Raw genomic sequence first — 13,712 nt, 5'->3', positions numbered from 1 at the left:
CTGGTTTTTTAAGTATTTCACAATAAAGGAGTAAACTTAGAGAAAACTAAATGATATATTTGAGGTACGAACAGTTTTTTAAATGTATTTTTCTGCCACCTTTTATCATGTAAAATGACAGGGTTTTTTCCAACTTTTATTAGAAATTCTAGTATATTTACAGTATTTTTTTTTCTGCTAAACCGATGTGATAGTTTGTAAGCATCCATTCTATTCCCGCCACTGAAAGTTGCTTACTTACGATTGTGTAAGCGCTACGTTAACGTTTTCTTAATTATTTTTCATTATTTCTTTTCATATACTTGAGGTACATACAGCAGCTGTTCATTAATAGTCTAATAAACGTATGTTGCTGCCACATTATCACTGCTTCTTAAGGATTATTTTTTTCCACAGTGACCTGTGTTCACACGAAGCCCTCGGTGAGGATATGAAATCTTTGCCGGCTGAAAGCTGATCTCCTCACTTTGTTCTCTTAATGGTCCTGTTCCGTTTTTATTATTCTGAATACCTGACCCACCTGTAGGGCCCGAGGAGACTTTATCCTGCCCCCGTGAAACACCACTAGATACAGTTTCTCCCTTTCTCTCCTCATTCTTCGTCGTCTATCGGCTACAGCTACAGTTTCAAATTGCTTCCTCCTCTCGTGTGTCCCCCCTCTGCCTCCCCCCCTGCTCCTGCCTCTTCATTCTTGCTTTCTTCTGTGGTCCATTTTCTTACAGCAGACAAATGATCGGCATTGATGAACACAAGGCGGCATTCAGAGAGCTCACACCCAGCAGGAGGGAGGGAGGAGGGCGGGAGGAAGCAATCGAGATGCTTTATTTTTGCAAGAATCTTTTTTTTTTTTTTTTTTTTTTAATGAAACACAAAAAGGCAATAAAATTAAGATAAATATTTTTTTTTCTTTTTGTACATGAGGAAATATTTAAGTCATATTTCCAAAGAATGACTGAAATTACATAATATATTTTAGTAGGCTATCTCAACCATACAAAGCAGGTTCCAGTGGGTCTAAAATAAAAATTAAAAAAAAAAAAAAAACACAACGTTGCTTCTGTCAAAATGCGATGTTTAGAACTGAATCCAGTGTTTCTTAAAGAAAAAATACAGCTTTAAAAAATTTCAATTAAAGACCCATGAAAGTAATATTTCAAAACTGAGTTTCACATTAGATTCCATTTAAAGCTTTTGCTTTGCAGTGTAACAGCAACAATGTTGTTAAAAGTCAAAGTCCTACAAAAGAAAAAAAAAAAAAAAGGCATTCATGTTCTTCCCCCTGTACATCCTATACACTGACAACAAACAGTCATCACAGGCTTGCATAAACAAGAAGACAATGGTAAATGAGGAAAAACAAGCAAACATTTAAAAAAAAAAAAACAGACATTTTTGGCAAAGCAGGAATAAAAGTGACAAGAAGCATAAATTTGTGATTTGATCCTTATCTTGTTTTTTTTTTTTTTTTTTCGTCTCTCAGCATTGTCCCATTGATTGGCTCTGATTGTCCTTCACAGTCACATGATGCCATTCTGGTTGCCATAGAGACCTCAAGTGCATCAGCTGGGCAGCGCGTAGACAATGTTGCTGCAATGTTTCTCAGAGGCCGTCATAGCAACGCTGGATGAACACGAGCGGACAACAAGAGGAACTCTATCAAATACCTCGGTGATTGCAGGGGTCCCGGATTCAGATTTGATTGAACGTCTTTCATAAAATTGTTTTCTTCTAATGTGGTGAAGCGTAAACTCACAGGTGCTTTGGTATGTTTCTTTTTGCTGCCAGATAAATATCTACATTTTATATAGGAATACAGGCTAAAATAGATAAAGAACTAGATTCTTTTAGGATCAGCAGAAACTCAGCTTTCTTTTCCAGTATTGGTTTTTCAAAGTAAAAGCTCCCAACAAGAAATGCACATTCTAAACCCAACAGAGTGAAATAAAAAGGAAAAAATAAAATAAAATAAAGAGAATTGGACACATGTAAAAAGAGCTTTTTTTCTGATTTCATTATAAAAACAACATTTCCCAAATACCCTTTCTACATACCCACCCTTTGCCTAAAGCAAGGGGGTGCAACCACAACGTTGTCACATCAGTTTGACCCCAAAATCCGAACCTCCGATCCTGTTCAGTGCATTGAAGGAAACTTAACCCAGACCTCCGACCTCCGCTAGATGCCCCACCCCGACCCACCCGCGCGCCCTAAAAAATCTAAATAAAATAATCTTCTCTGCAAAAGAAAACAACAAGAAACGAGAACAAATATATACTATTTACATCGTGTTATTCTACACATGATGCTGTACAAAGCGCACGCACTCGCACACGTCTGCACGCTCACCCAACATGCACGCACAGTTCAAAGAGACAATCCAACTACCTGTACATGTGTCTTCGCACCTGAAAAAACAGGAAGGTACGAGAGAGAGGTATTGATGTGTATGGCTTGAAAGGAGAAAAAAATTGTTTTGTGTTTCAGTCGCAAAGACTGCACATTAAGTACTGGGCTGATTAATATTCAGAGTGTCGGAGGCAAACCCACGGTGCATCATGACGTCGACATCTTTGCTTGATGAGCACAGGCCTACACGTGCATGATCACACACTCTCTCACACACACACACACACACACTCACGCACACAGTACAAACACACTAAAGCACTATTTACTTAGAGCTCATTAAATGCCAAACAGGGTCATCGCAGCCACTCTGCAAACATTTAAACACACAGTCCAAACTACAGTGTTTATTGGTCCTGTTGGGGATCTCTCAGTCTTGTAGTCAGACTACCAGTATAAGACCATTAAAACCATCCAAACCAGTGTGGTTTACAGCAAGTCTCTCCTCACCATACAGTCTCCGCCGCTCTCTGAGTCAGTCTTTGTTTCAGAAAGCCAAGTCTGCCTCCTCTCCCTCCATAAAACACCAAAGCTACTACACTCCAAAGTGCTCATGTCCTTGGTTTCTCTACTTTTGTTGCAGTAATCTTGTCGCAGTTATGAGAGACTATGTTGTTTCAGCCGCAGGGAAGGCTGAAGAGTCTCGCTGCGACGAGAAGCCACAGTCCACATCTGTTAAAGAGGTTAAATCTGACATGGATCAGACTTTTCCTCAGAACAAACCCGACTCCTGTAAGTGCTGCCAGGCTTCATCCAGCGGGCTAGCTCCTTCTCTTACAAGCGACAAATCAAACGTTGAGCCAAGATTCTTTGTCTTGATTTGCGTCTGTCCCCTGCTCTCCTCTGTAGGGCCGTCCTAGAAGCAGTCAACTCCAGGATTCAGACCAATATTTGGATGTCTCTCTAGCTGGTGCTGCTAGGACACGATGACCATGCCGTCTGCGCTGATCAGCTGGCCTGTGGTTGGTTCGTAGGTTCCGGCCAGGTAGAACAGGTCGTTAGACGCGCTGCCTGGCTTGCGATCACGCATCAGGTGATCGTACTCCGTCCTGCTGACCACCTGGCAGCGATGAGAGATGGTCTGCACGTCGTTCTCATCCTCATGGCTCGACTGATACAAGGCGTTCTAGAGGAGGGACGACAGGAACGAGGGTTGATAAACACGTTCAGCAATCAAAATGTTTAGAATTGCTTTTGCATAAAAAATGACGAGATGGTTATGTTTTTGTTTTGCAGTATGTTTGCTACTGACTTCACTGTGGGGTTTATTCGTGTGGAAGCTTCTGCATGTGGTGATCTTTTATGTTTGCTCATGGTGGAATATCCTGCTTTTTCATTCCAAACAAGCTCCTCTTACTGTTACCAGATATATAAAATGCATGACTCCCTGTGCAGCAGAAATGCTACCTGGGAAAAATCCACTTTCCTGAGTGTTTAGAACTGCAAATGTTAACAGTGTAATGACCTGAGTGGAAGTTCAATCATTCCTATCTGATAGGAAGAGGGAATAAAAAGAAGCAAAGCGGTAATATATTTACATGGAAATGTCACAGACTTGCTACTTTGACCATTCCCGTTTTAGAAACTTGCACTCCCTGATCTTTACCTTGCCGTCGCGGTGTCGCTTCCCCAGGCGAGTCTCCTCCGGGTGGTAGAACCACTTGACCCTGACCACCATGCTGGAGCTCCATGACTCCCAGAGGCTCTCCACTCTGCCCACGTAGGGCAGCTGGGGCCGGCCAGGTGACAGGAACACAGCGCAGTCACCGACACGCACCATCTCCTTGCCCCGCACGATGGCCTTGTAGAAAAGCTTGCGGGCTTTACCCTTCAGACCTCTCCTCTGTCGAGGAAAGAGGGAAAAGCACTCTCAGTCGTTTTATTTTTTAGTGTGGAGGGTTTCTTTCACTGCCAGACTTATTTCAGACATTAATTTGAGTTTTTGTTTGCCTTGCTAAACCCAGTCTACCAAAATACAGCAAGATTTAATATGTTTTTCCAATCCAAAACATTTTCTCTTGCCAATAAATATGGTCGGTTTGCAGTTAGTAAATGAACACACTTATGTTTTCCTGCTCTGTTCGAAAAGTCGATTTACAATCACAATAACAATCCAGTCTTCTCTGATAAGGCCCTTAGTGTGTATTAAGTCTCATGTACTCATTGTGATCACAGTAACCACAACCTAGGAAGCACACCTATATTTCAGCTCCATCGTTTGATTCGTTGGTGCGCATTCTTTTTCAGCCACACATCTCAGTTGACAGATGTAGTCATATTTACAAAGCAAACAACGTGGCAGACTGGAAGCTAAGAGCGTCAGCGATTGCACAAACTCTTTTTGTTCCGTTATCTCAGGATTGTGACTTAATAATCAGGATAACAAATTTAGAGATTAACCACACCGAGTCAGCTTGATTGCCAATGTGAACAAAGTCTGAGGCAGAACAAGCAATGCCAGGAAAGATCATATTTGATTGTCGCATTGTCTCAGAGCGTAATCGTATTATGACACGGCAGAAACTGGGGCAACAATCAGCAACCTACTTAAGTCTGTGAGTTTAGGTAGGTTACTGATAAACAACACAACAGCTTTGAAACCATATAACTAAGATAACATAGTGCGATTATGAGAAAATGCTGATTAAGTCAGGATTTTAAAGTAGTCAAGTTCTGCAGTACAACGGTGAGAAGGAGGGAGGCAGACATTATTCACTGATAGTCAGTTCTCCAACAGCATTTTCTGCCTGTCTGAGTAGATTCACAGGCATCCAGGTCAATGTAATCCTATAAACTTCAGTAGCAGGCAGGTGTCTTTTCAGAGAACTGAAGAAGCCTCATGGATAAGAGGTGAAACGTCTTCAAGAACATCCAGCTGCCATTTACTGAGGCTCTTAGGATCATCTTGGATACAGAAAAAGAACACAACCCAAAGTGTCCTACCTGTGTGGGGTTGCCAGACCACTTCCAGAGCTGGCGTCCAGGCAGCAGTGGAGCCATGTTGGGCAGAGGCTCTGGCGAAGACATCCTCTGCTTCTTAGCTGTTGTCGGGTCCTTGGAGGAAGGTTTCAGCTGCTGGCACACAGGACCGCTCTGACTCTGATGGTGGTTGTTAGAAACGCCTTCTTTCCTCTTCAGCTGGCTCTTAGCTGTGCTGCTGTTAGCCATCATACCACCTTTGGACATGTACTCCTTCCTCTCTTCTGCCCTGTCACCCCTCACCTTTGACGCTGCAGCAGCCATGCTGGATTTGGCCACAAAACCGTGAGTTGGCGCTGAAGAGGACGGAGAGGAGTTGGAGGTGGTGGGGTCAGGGCTCAGGATGTCGGAGTTCATGCTCTGCCTGTGTTTGTGTTTGTCCTGCTGGAGCAGTGCACGGCGCAGCAGCACAGAGGACGACTCTTCATCGGAAGAGTAGGAGGAATCGTTGTCTGAGGAACAGAGGGACGAGGAGGAGATGGAGCCAGAGGAGGAAGAAGAGGAGGAGGATGAAGAAAAGCACATGGAGAGACGAGACAGAAAACGACCACCACGGTGGGAAGCGGCAGCTGCGCCCCTTCTGCGTGCCTCGGCGTCTTGACCGTCATCCTCGTCATCCTCATCGAGCTCGGAGTAGGAGCTGGGGCAGTCACTCGGGTAGTCCAAACTGTAATCCCCACCTTGAACTCCAAGACCGGCTGAGAGAAGATCCTTTCTTAGAGGGGGGACGCCCTTCAGAGGAGCCTCAGATCGGGCCCCAGCACCGTCTCTTTCCCCTCCTCCTTTCTTGCCATCCTTCACCAGCAGGGAGGGTTGGATGTATCGCAGCGGCGCCCCTGTTGAGGTGTGGCTCTTTCCTCCTCTCCCTCCAGTCCCTCCGAGTCGAAGCAACGCTTTGCCATTCTTTGTTTTAGGAGAAGTCACTCCTTCATGGTCAAGCTTCACTAGGAAGTGTTTTCTGTCACGTTCACTCACTGGCTTCCTGCTCCCAGCTGTCATCGCCATGGTGACAGCTGAGGAGCAAGAAGACGAGGAGGAGTCCCGGAGCCCCACGGAAGCTGCTGTGGTGACTGGCCTCCCGGCTCCACTTCCAAAGGTGGAATAGCCATTAGCAATGCTACTGAATGAGTCGACTTCGAAAGGAGAACCAAAGATGCCTTTGATAGGGGTCGGTGGTGCTAGAGAGGCAGGCCGATGGAACAACCCCAAATCTCGCTCTCGTATCTTCTTGTGGGTCTTACGGGACGTCCCGTTGAAGAGGAAGAAGTCGACCGGCGGTCTCTTCCGGGGCACCGACCAGTTCAACAAGGAAGGGCTGCCTTTTGTTACAGTGTCTGTCACTGATGTCGGTGTGCTGGCAGATTTAGGCACTGAGTGGATTTTCTTCGGTCTGCCAACTGGAAAAAAAAAAAAAAAACGGAGGGGATTTATAACCTCTATGAAATGACAGGTCGCAAGAGTGAACTGTGATTAATTGTAGAACTAAGAGCTTCAGTGAAACTTAATATCTTTATCTCCTTGATCTTCACCCAGCCAGGTAAGTTTCAACATATCCATTACTCAAACTACAACAAACCTGGTCGACCTGTCTCTCTCCTCATCGTTATTGTCACTTCAGTTGGAGATGAGTTACATGTATGTTGCTTAACCTTAAAAAGCACACTTGATGAAATCATGATTAATGTGGTTGTTGGGAGAGTAAATAACAGGCAGCAAACAAGGACTCTTAATTTATATGTCTCTTGGCATATAAATCTGCACTTGGTGCGCTCTTTGACTCGGAGGCATCTGATTATTGGTTGACAGTTTGAACTGTGAATGAGGCGTGCAGGGCTGTGCGTCTGAATGAAGGAATGTATGAACTAGTTTGAACTCTCAGACAACATACATTAGTGATATTTAGTCCCTGTCTTCATTCTTTAGACCACCTATCAAACAAATTCACTTCTTAAAGTAAAAAGTAGTTAATTGTGAATTACTATCAGCATGGGCTTGTGTGTGTAAAGTGTTGCTGGAGGAGTGACAAAACATTAAATACAAGGAGACAGGATGTCTAGTCCTGATAACATTGCTCCATGTGCTCTCTTACCTGGTCTTTTCTCCTGGGGCCTCCCTGCTGTCTCCTCATTGGCTGTTTTTTCTGTGGATGTGTCCTTCTTCTCATGGGTGGAGCTTCGCCGACCTCGCCGACCAGGTGAGATCAGAAGAGCTGGAGAAGGTTCAGCGCCTACAGGGAAAGATTTGTTTAGTCATGACATTCATTTATTACTTAATTTCTGTCTTTCTCATGCATTACTCTCTCCTCTTCAGAAAGTCATACTCACAGCGGATTTGATATCCTGGAGGCAGAAGTCGAATGTTTACCAGGGAGATTCTTCCTCTGTCTCCATCATCAAACTCCACCATCACACTGCCCTCCTTCTCCTCCTCACCTGGACCTCCTAATGCACAACACAGGAGGGAGGACATGAGTTGCTGGGAAGGTTTCTGGGTACACAGTAAGGTGGTTGGTGCATGTAGCTCACCTCGGTGGACATATCCAGGGTAAAGGCAGCGAGAGCGCTCACTCCAGTAGGCACACACTCGCGTCCCTGCAGTGAGGATAGCCTCAGTCTGAGGTCGCACATCCAACACCTGGAAAAAATCACAGAATTTCCAGTTAAAGGCACCACAACAGACAAAAATGCAACATATTGTCGAAGCTATGGGGCCTCACTCACAGCCTCTTGTAGTAGCTGCTCCAGCGAATAGATTCTGGGGCGATTGCCTCGTTCTCCTTCAATGACAACACTGAATCTAAGAGAAAAAATGGAAATAAATGAAAAATAAAATTGGGGAAAAAAAGGACAAATTTGTGAGTTATAATTTTATCACAGTTTTTACTGTTAAATTTCGGTGCTGTCGTTTAAAACAGGTCTTTTTGCGTAAGCGCTCAGTTTATTTTTAATGGCAGATGTGCTGGCTGCCACTGCTGTGTGTTTTGGCTTTGTAGTCGTCTATATTTCTTGTTTGTCAAGATTCTCACAGCTGCCAAGCATTTAACTACCGCTAAGCTTAAAGTTTTCAACTCTTGTAAATCCAACAACACTTGTGTTGCAAAATATCTTTTCATTGCTAAACTCCAGGGTTTTCCCCAGGAAACTGTTTAGCCCAGGTGGTAATACGCCCAGATTCTGATACTTCAGACCTTGTGATTAAAAAATAATCATTAAAAACAGCCTAAACAATGGTCATAAGATTTGCTGTGTGAAATAGCCCCTCAGTGAGGTTCAGCAAAACACAGTGAACACCCCTGCACTACTTTATAGATTTTGTGTCTTGGACAACAGGACAATGGGGTCTTACATGTCAGGCAGGTCCAGAGTTTGGACACATGCGGCGTACAGCAGTTCATCCTCCTTGGAGATCAGGATCTTCAGCCCATCTACCAACATCTCTTTACTCAGCACGCAGTTTGGCAGAGCTGAGGAGGGAGGGCGGGGTAGAAAGACGGATGGATGGAGGAGATAAAGGGTGAGATATACATAATTTGTGAGTGTGCTGAATAATTGCTATGTGAAGTGAAGCAGAGGGACAAAGAGGCAGAGAAAGAGGTGGGTACGCATGTGTGAAAGGAATCTAACATGCTTTTAAAACCTGCTTGTGTAATAATAAATGACGCCTCTGTTTATGCCTACCAGGTATTCTGCAAGGCATGTTGGGAGGAAGGTGGATCAGTGACTTCTCCGTCACCTCCTCTTCCTCCTCCTCCTCCTCCTCCTCTTCCTCCTCCTCCTCCCCCTCGGAGAAGCTGCTCTCTTCGTCCAAGCGAAAGCCGTCATCAACTGCAAAGCTCTGCAGAAGTCGACTCACAGCGTGGCCCTTCTCCTAAACGGGACACGGGGTGACACGTCAGTGGGCAGAAAGCAGGATATCACTTCACCATATGCACAAATTAATCAGCAGTAAACAGGACCTGCAGGTGAGTGAATCCAGTATGTTCTAGTGTGATGTGGTGAACGCATCAGTGAAAAGCACCCACAGGCACCAGCGCCTCTTGTAATGTGATACTTCAATTAAGCCTTCAAGATTTTCTTTCTCACTTGCCACTTGAAGGTCAGAGGTCGCAGCCAGTAATAAGTGAAGCTCCTTAACTGGCAGGACTTCAGCTTATTGCTGAAGGACGCTTCACTTCAGGTGGACATTCTCACCATCAGACACACACATACCAGATACTACCCATCTCCAGACCGGTTTAGGCTAGTCCATGTAAAGATGACAGATGACTGATGATGGAAAGTCAGCTCACCCAACAGGTTTCTGCTTGTATTTAGTCTTTCCAAAGAAGAGACCATAATATTAAGTGGCAGGGAGATGATGTGTGTGTGTGTGTGTGTGTGTGTGCGTGTGTGTGTGTGCAAGCGTTGTCTCTTGGCGTTTTCCACATCAGGAGACCATATATTTTAGTGACAGAAGTTTCGTCACCAGAGGGCATGGGTGATTATTTCCTTTTAGTGCTGGTGGTGTGTGTGTGTGTATGTGTGAGCAGGCGTGGGTGTGTGTGGGGTTATGGCCAATGATTATCTTTATATTTCTCTGTTTGGTTTGGAGTTATGTGTTTTAGGACGTTCCCTCATGATGACTCAAAGACTGAGGCAACCTCGGGGCATTTTGCATCAAAGTGAATGCGGGTGTCTCGCCAACGGCTGCTTGCACAGATAAAGCGGGCTACCAGTGTGTTAGCACAGTCGGCAAGCATACAAACACACACCTATAACAAGGGCATATCATATATTTGACAAAGAGACTGATTTACAGCTGATGTTGGGCATCTCCCCATATGGGAGCATAAGTTATTGGTAGGTTCTGTCAGTGCTAATCTACAGGATTTTCAAACTTCCTGGCAGGGTGTGGCTCACTTCAGCAAGAAAGGAGTGAACTTCAGGCAAGGGTTTTTCCAAATTCCTCAATGCGTCTCTCTTTCTCACCCTTTTTTTTTAGCAGCAGAAGGCTAAAGGGAGTAACCTTCACTGAGTCACCTCCTCTTTCACTCACACTTCCAGTCAATCAATGTCTGAAGCTAACCCCTGCCACTGTTCGGTTTGTTACACAAAAAAACAGCATGTGCTTCTTTGCTGATTAACAGATTTCATAAGTATTGTAATTACCATGCTCACAACTCTATGACAGCAGTAATTTATGGTCATACTTAACCTTTCCGTCACACCTCTAAAAGCGGCAATCGTGTCTCACCTTTCCCGTCTCAATTCCTGTTCCCATGCACTTGTGTGTGAATGATCGAAGGGAAAAAGTAGCAGCAAAGCACACAGACTTTCTGGCTCCCTTAAATATACGTTGAAACTTTGGAAGAACATTTAGTTGCACTGCTTTCTGGCCAAGACATTAACTCCAAATATTTTCAATGTATGGATTCTTTTGGCTGAATATGTTCCATGCATATCTTTCCAGCCTAAAAGGACAATTTTATCAGAAGAAAGGAGCAACTAATAACTATGATCAAAAAGCCTCATGCTGAGGAAATTGTGTAAAGAAATTTTTAATAGGTCGAAGTCTGTTTGCTCTGATCATTTACAATGAAGTGCACAGGTGTACAGCTGAGCAGGTTAATGCAAGATGCAAATGTCATTTTTTCGGAGTGTAACATTAGGTTGATAGAGTAATGAAAGGAGTCATTGCTATGAGAGAGGAGATCAGGATTTTCTTGGTAAAAAATGTTGTCACTGGTGTAAGTAAAATATTGCTGTGTCTCTATGAGTTTTTACATCACCACCCAATGCAGGTAATGCCTCACCTTTCCCCGAATGCTGTGCCCCGCTGAAGTCTTTCTGTCGTTGTCCTTGCTGATCCTCTTTGCCTCTGTCAGAGCTCTGTGGCTCTCCCCAAAGCTGCAGCCCAGTGGCGACACACTCCAGCTGGGCCGAGATGCTCTACTATTACCCGGGTGGTCTGGACCTCGTCTCTCTGTGTTGGTGAGACTTGGCCTCCTGGGTGCTCTTCTCTGGTCTGCATTGGGGAAACTCCCCATGCCTGAGGATGCAAACGGAGCATCATGGAAATTAAAGTTAAAATGCAAATACTGTGATAATAGATCAGATATGATAAAAGGTTTTGTTTAAAATTGTGAGAAAAGCAAAATGTTGTAAATGCAGACATGAAACAAAAGGAGACAGGGGGCTATGAAAAGCTACAAATGTCCCTAGGCCATTACTGAGCCGGAGACATGTTACACGTTGAGCTATCACGGCATCACAAATAAAAGTGTTGTTGTCGTAGAGACAACACAACAGTTAACACTCAAAAACTGGGTGAGTGAAACCCTGCAGCTCCAACCTGTTGACTTACAAGGGCCACAGTAGTTTAACTACTCATCAGTGACATTAAGTAAGCTTAAAATCTTGATATTTCATCAAAGTCACTTTATTCTACGTGCCTCATTTAAATATTCACCAAAAAATAATCTGTTCACTCGAATCACATTCTGTAAAAACTAGACATGTATGCACTCTTCCACCCAACAATGATGTTATTAGTGATGTAGTTAGAACCAACAGTTATGTAACAATAATTCTAGGAACTGCAGGCTGTGCATACAGGAAGCCGATAACAGAAAACTATGGGAGCAAATGAAAAATATAAGTCGGAAAATATCTACAGTATATGGAGTCACCTTTTTGTTCAAGTATTGGTAAAAGAAAATCTTGGACATGTTTAGCCCATTTTTCTAAAATTTTTGTAAACTGAGGTTAAAAAAATTCAACTTTCACTTTTTAATTAATAATGATTTATGGCATTATAATTGAGTTATGCTGCACAGAAGACATTTTGAAGTTCTCTCTACTTTTAATCATGGTTGTGCAGTTTCCATAGAGGAACAGGACTTTATGTTGCAGTGAAAAATTAGCCAACAGTGATTAAAAAACAAGAATGTGCCAGGAGGAGAAAACGCCCAGAAAGTGCTTAGGGTTCAGAGGGCTACAGACAGGTATAACAATCTCACCAGGAGGTCCTGGTCTCTTACTCCTGGCTTTCTGGTTTATTTGGAGCTTGGATAAAAAAGAGACGGTCCCAGCAGGGTTTGCAGGAGCTTCTTTAGAGGATGAGCTAATCTGGATGTCACCCACTCCATCTTCACTGTCGTAGCTGGCGTCTTCTTCCTCCTCTGTGAAATCACCACATCAGAATGATCAGTGAGAACGCTGCAAGTGATTTATATGTAAACACTGTTAACAGCCAGGAATCACTTGATGAGAAGTATTGACAGCAAGCTTTCAAGATGCTGTTGCATCTATAGAATATGTCACAAGCCTGTGGCTAAACTTACATAATCATGAATAATAGGTAAGAAAAATCTCCCGAAGGGTTCACGAAGTGCAACACTTTGTCACATATTAACTCCTGAGGAGCAAACCTGCTTAAATGGCAGCTTGTTCCTGAACTTTAGCAACCGGAAGCAAATGTTGACATACATGCACATATGCAGCGCTGCATGCACACACACACAGATTGTTATTGGCAGCTGTGTGTCGCTGACTCTGAGGGTCGTGTTGGGTGTCGACACATCTCTGACACACTTGTCACTTACATGACATTCTCGTCAACACTTTGCCTCAGACACACACACACAAACACTGACATGCACGGACACAAACATTCAACCGCTACTTCTCCGTGCCACCAAGGTCGCAGGGGTCGGCTAGACTCTAGCATTTTCCTGAAGTTGTGTTAGTTTTGTATCAAAAAACAGAAAAATTAAAAGTCAGGATGGGTGTCATTAGGTCTCCTCAACTCAAGGCCTCCAAGGAGGGTGTTTTCACAAGGTCGGAGAGGTGAAGAAGAGCGGAGAGGACGGGGGTGCGACATTCTGAACAGGGCCAGAGCAAGCTCACGTTACTGTACGCCGATGAGCGCAGGGGTGGCTGTGTTGCATGCCTGTGGCAAGTCGTTAACGGTTTTAACAGTGTGACAGACGAGCTGGGAAGTGAGAGGAGGCCCCTGATGACGGCAGATATCTCACTCTCAAACTCATCATGTGCACACACAAACACACACAGACGTACTCTAATAACAAAATCTCACAATGTCTGGTTGATGGTCTTCCAGCCTTCAGCCAAATTAGCACTGCTGACCCAAGTGTAACTGTGGACTCTCGCTAGCTTATGATAGAGAGGCTTTGTAGTTGTGTTACAAACCTCTTATCAGCAAGATTTGTTCTCTAGTGGGTGAAAAAAAAAGACAGATAATTGCCTTTGTTTTTTTTGGTATCTTCAATTTACATTCATTATGGCCAGCTGCAGGATCTTTGTTTAGACGATTAGCAGGAGGGCACA

The 13,712-nt window shown here is 44.0% G+C and overlaps 1 protein-coding gene across 1 annotated transcript in view; it reads right to left on the bottom strand.

Annotated features, from left to right (window-relative positions):
* Positions 1-885: 885 nt before the first annotated feature.
* LOC103372817 (BAH and coiled-coil domain-containing protein 1-like) overlaps positions 886-13,712 on the bottom strand; it is a 58,833-nt gene continuing 46,006 nt past the window's right edge. Inside the window, exons 18-28 of the mRNA XM_008302555.1 lie at positions 12,383-12,544; positions 11,177-11,412; positions 9,063-9,252; positions 8,731-8,848; positions 8,106-8,181; positions 7,911-8,019; positions 7,710-7,826; positions 7,475-7,612; positions 5,350-6,782; positions 4,013-4,249; positions 886-3,532 (exon numbers count right to left, since the gene is read on the bottom strand). Of these exons, the coding sequence (XP_008300777.1) occupies positions 3,323-3,532; positions 4,013-4,249; positions 5,350-6,782; positions 7,475-7,612; positions 7,710-7,826; positions 7,911-8,019; positions 8,106-8,181; positions 8,731-8,848; positions 9,063-9,252; positions 11,177-11,412; positions 12,383-12,544 (3,026 nt within the window). The 3' untranslated portion in view covers positions 886-3,322. The remainder of the gene's footprint in view (positions 3,533-4,012; positions 4,250-5,349; positions 6,783-7,474; positions 7,613-7,709; positions 7,827-7,910; positions 8,020-8,105; positions 8,182-8,730; positions 8,849-9,062; positions 9,253-11,176; positions 11,413-12,382; positions 12,545-13,712) is intronic.

Source organism: Stegastes partitus, unplaced genomic scaffold (assembly GCF_000690725.1).
Source record: "Stegastes partitus isolate 25-593 unplaced genomic scaffold, Stegastes_partitus-1.0.2 Scaffold1837, whole genome shotgun sequence".
In the NCBI taxonomy this organism is placed as follows: Eukaryota; Metazoa; Chordata; class Actinopteri; family Pomacentridae; genus Stegastes; species Stegastes partitus.
This window is presented reverse-complemented; position numbering and strand designations above follow the sequence as displayed.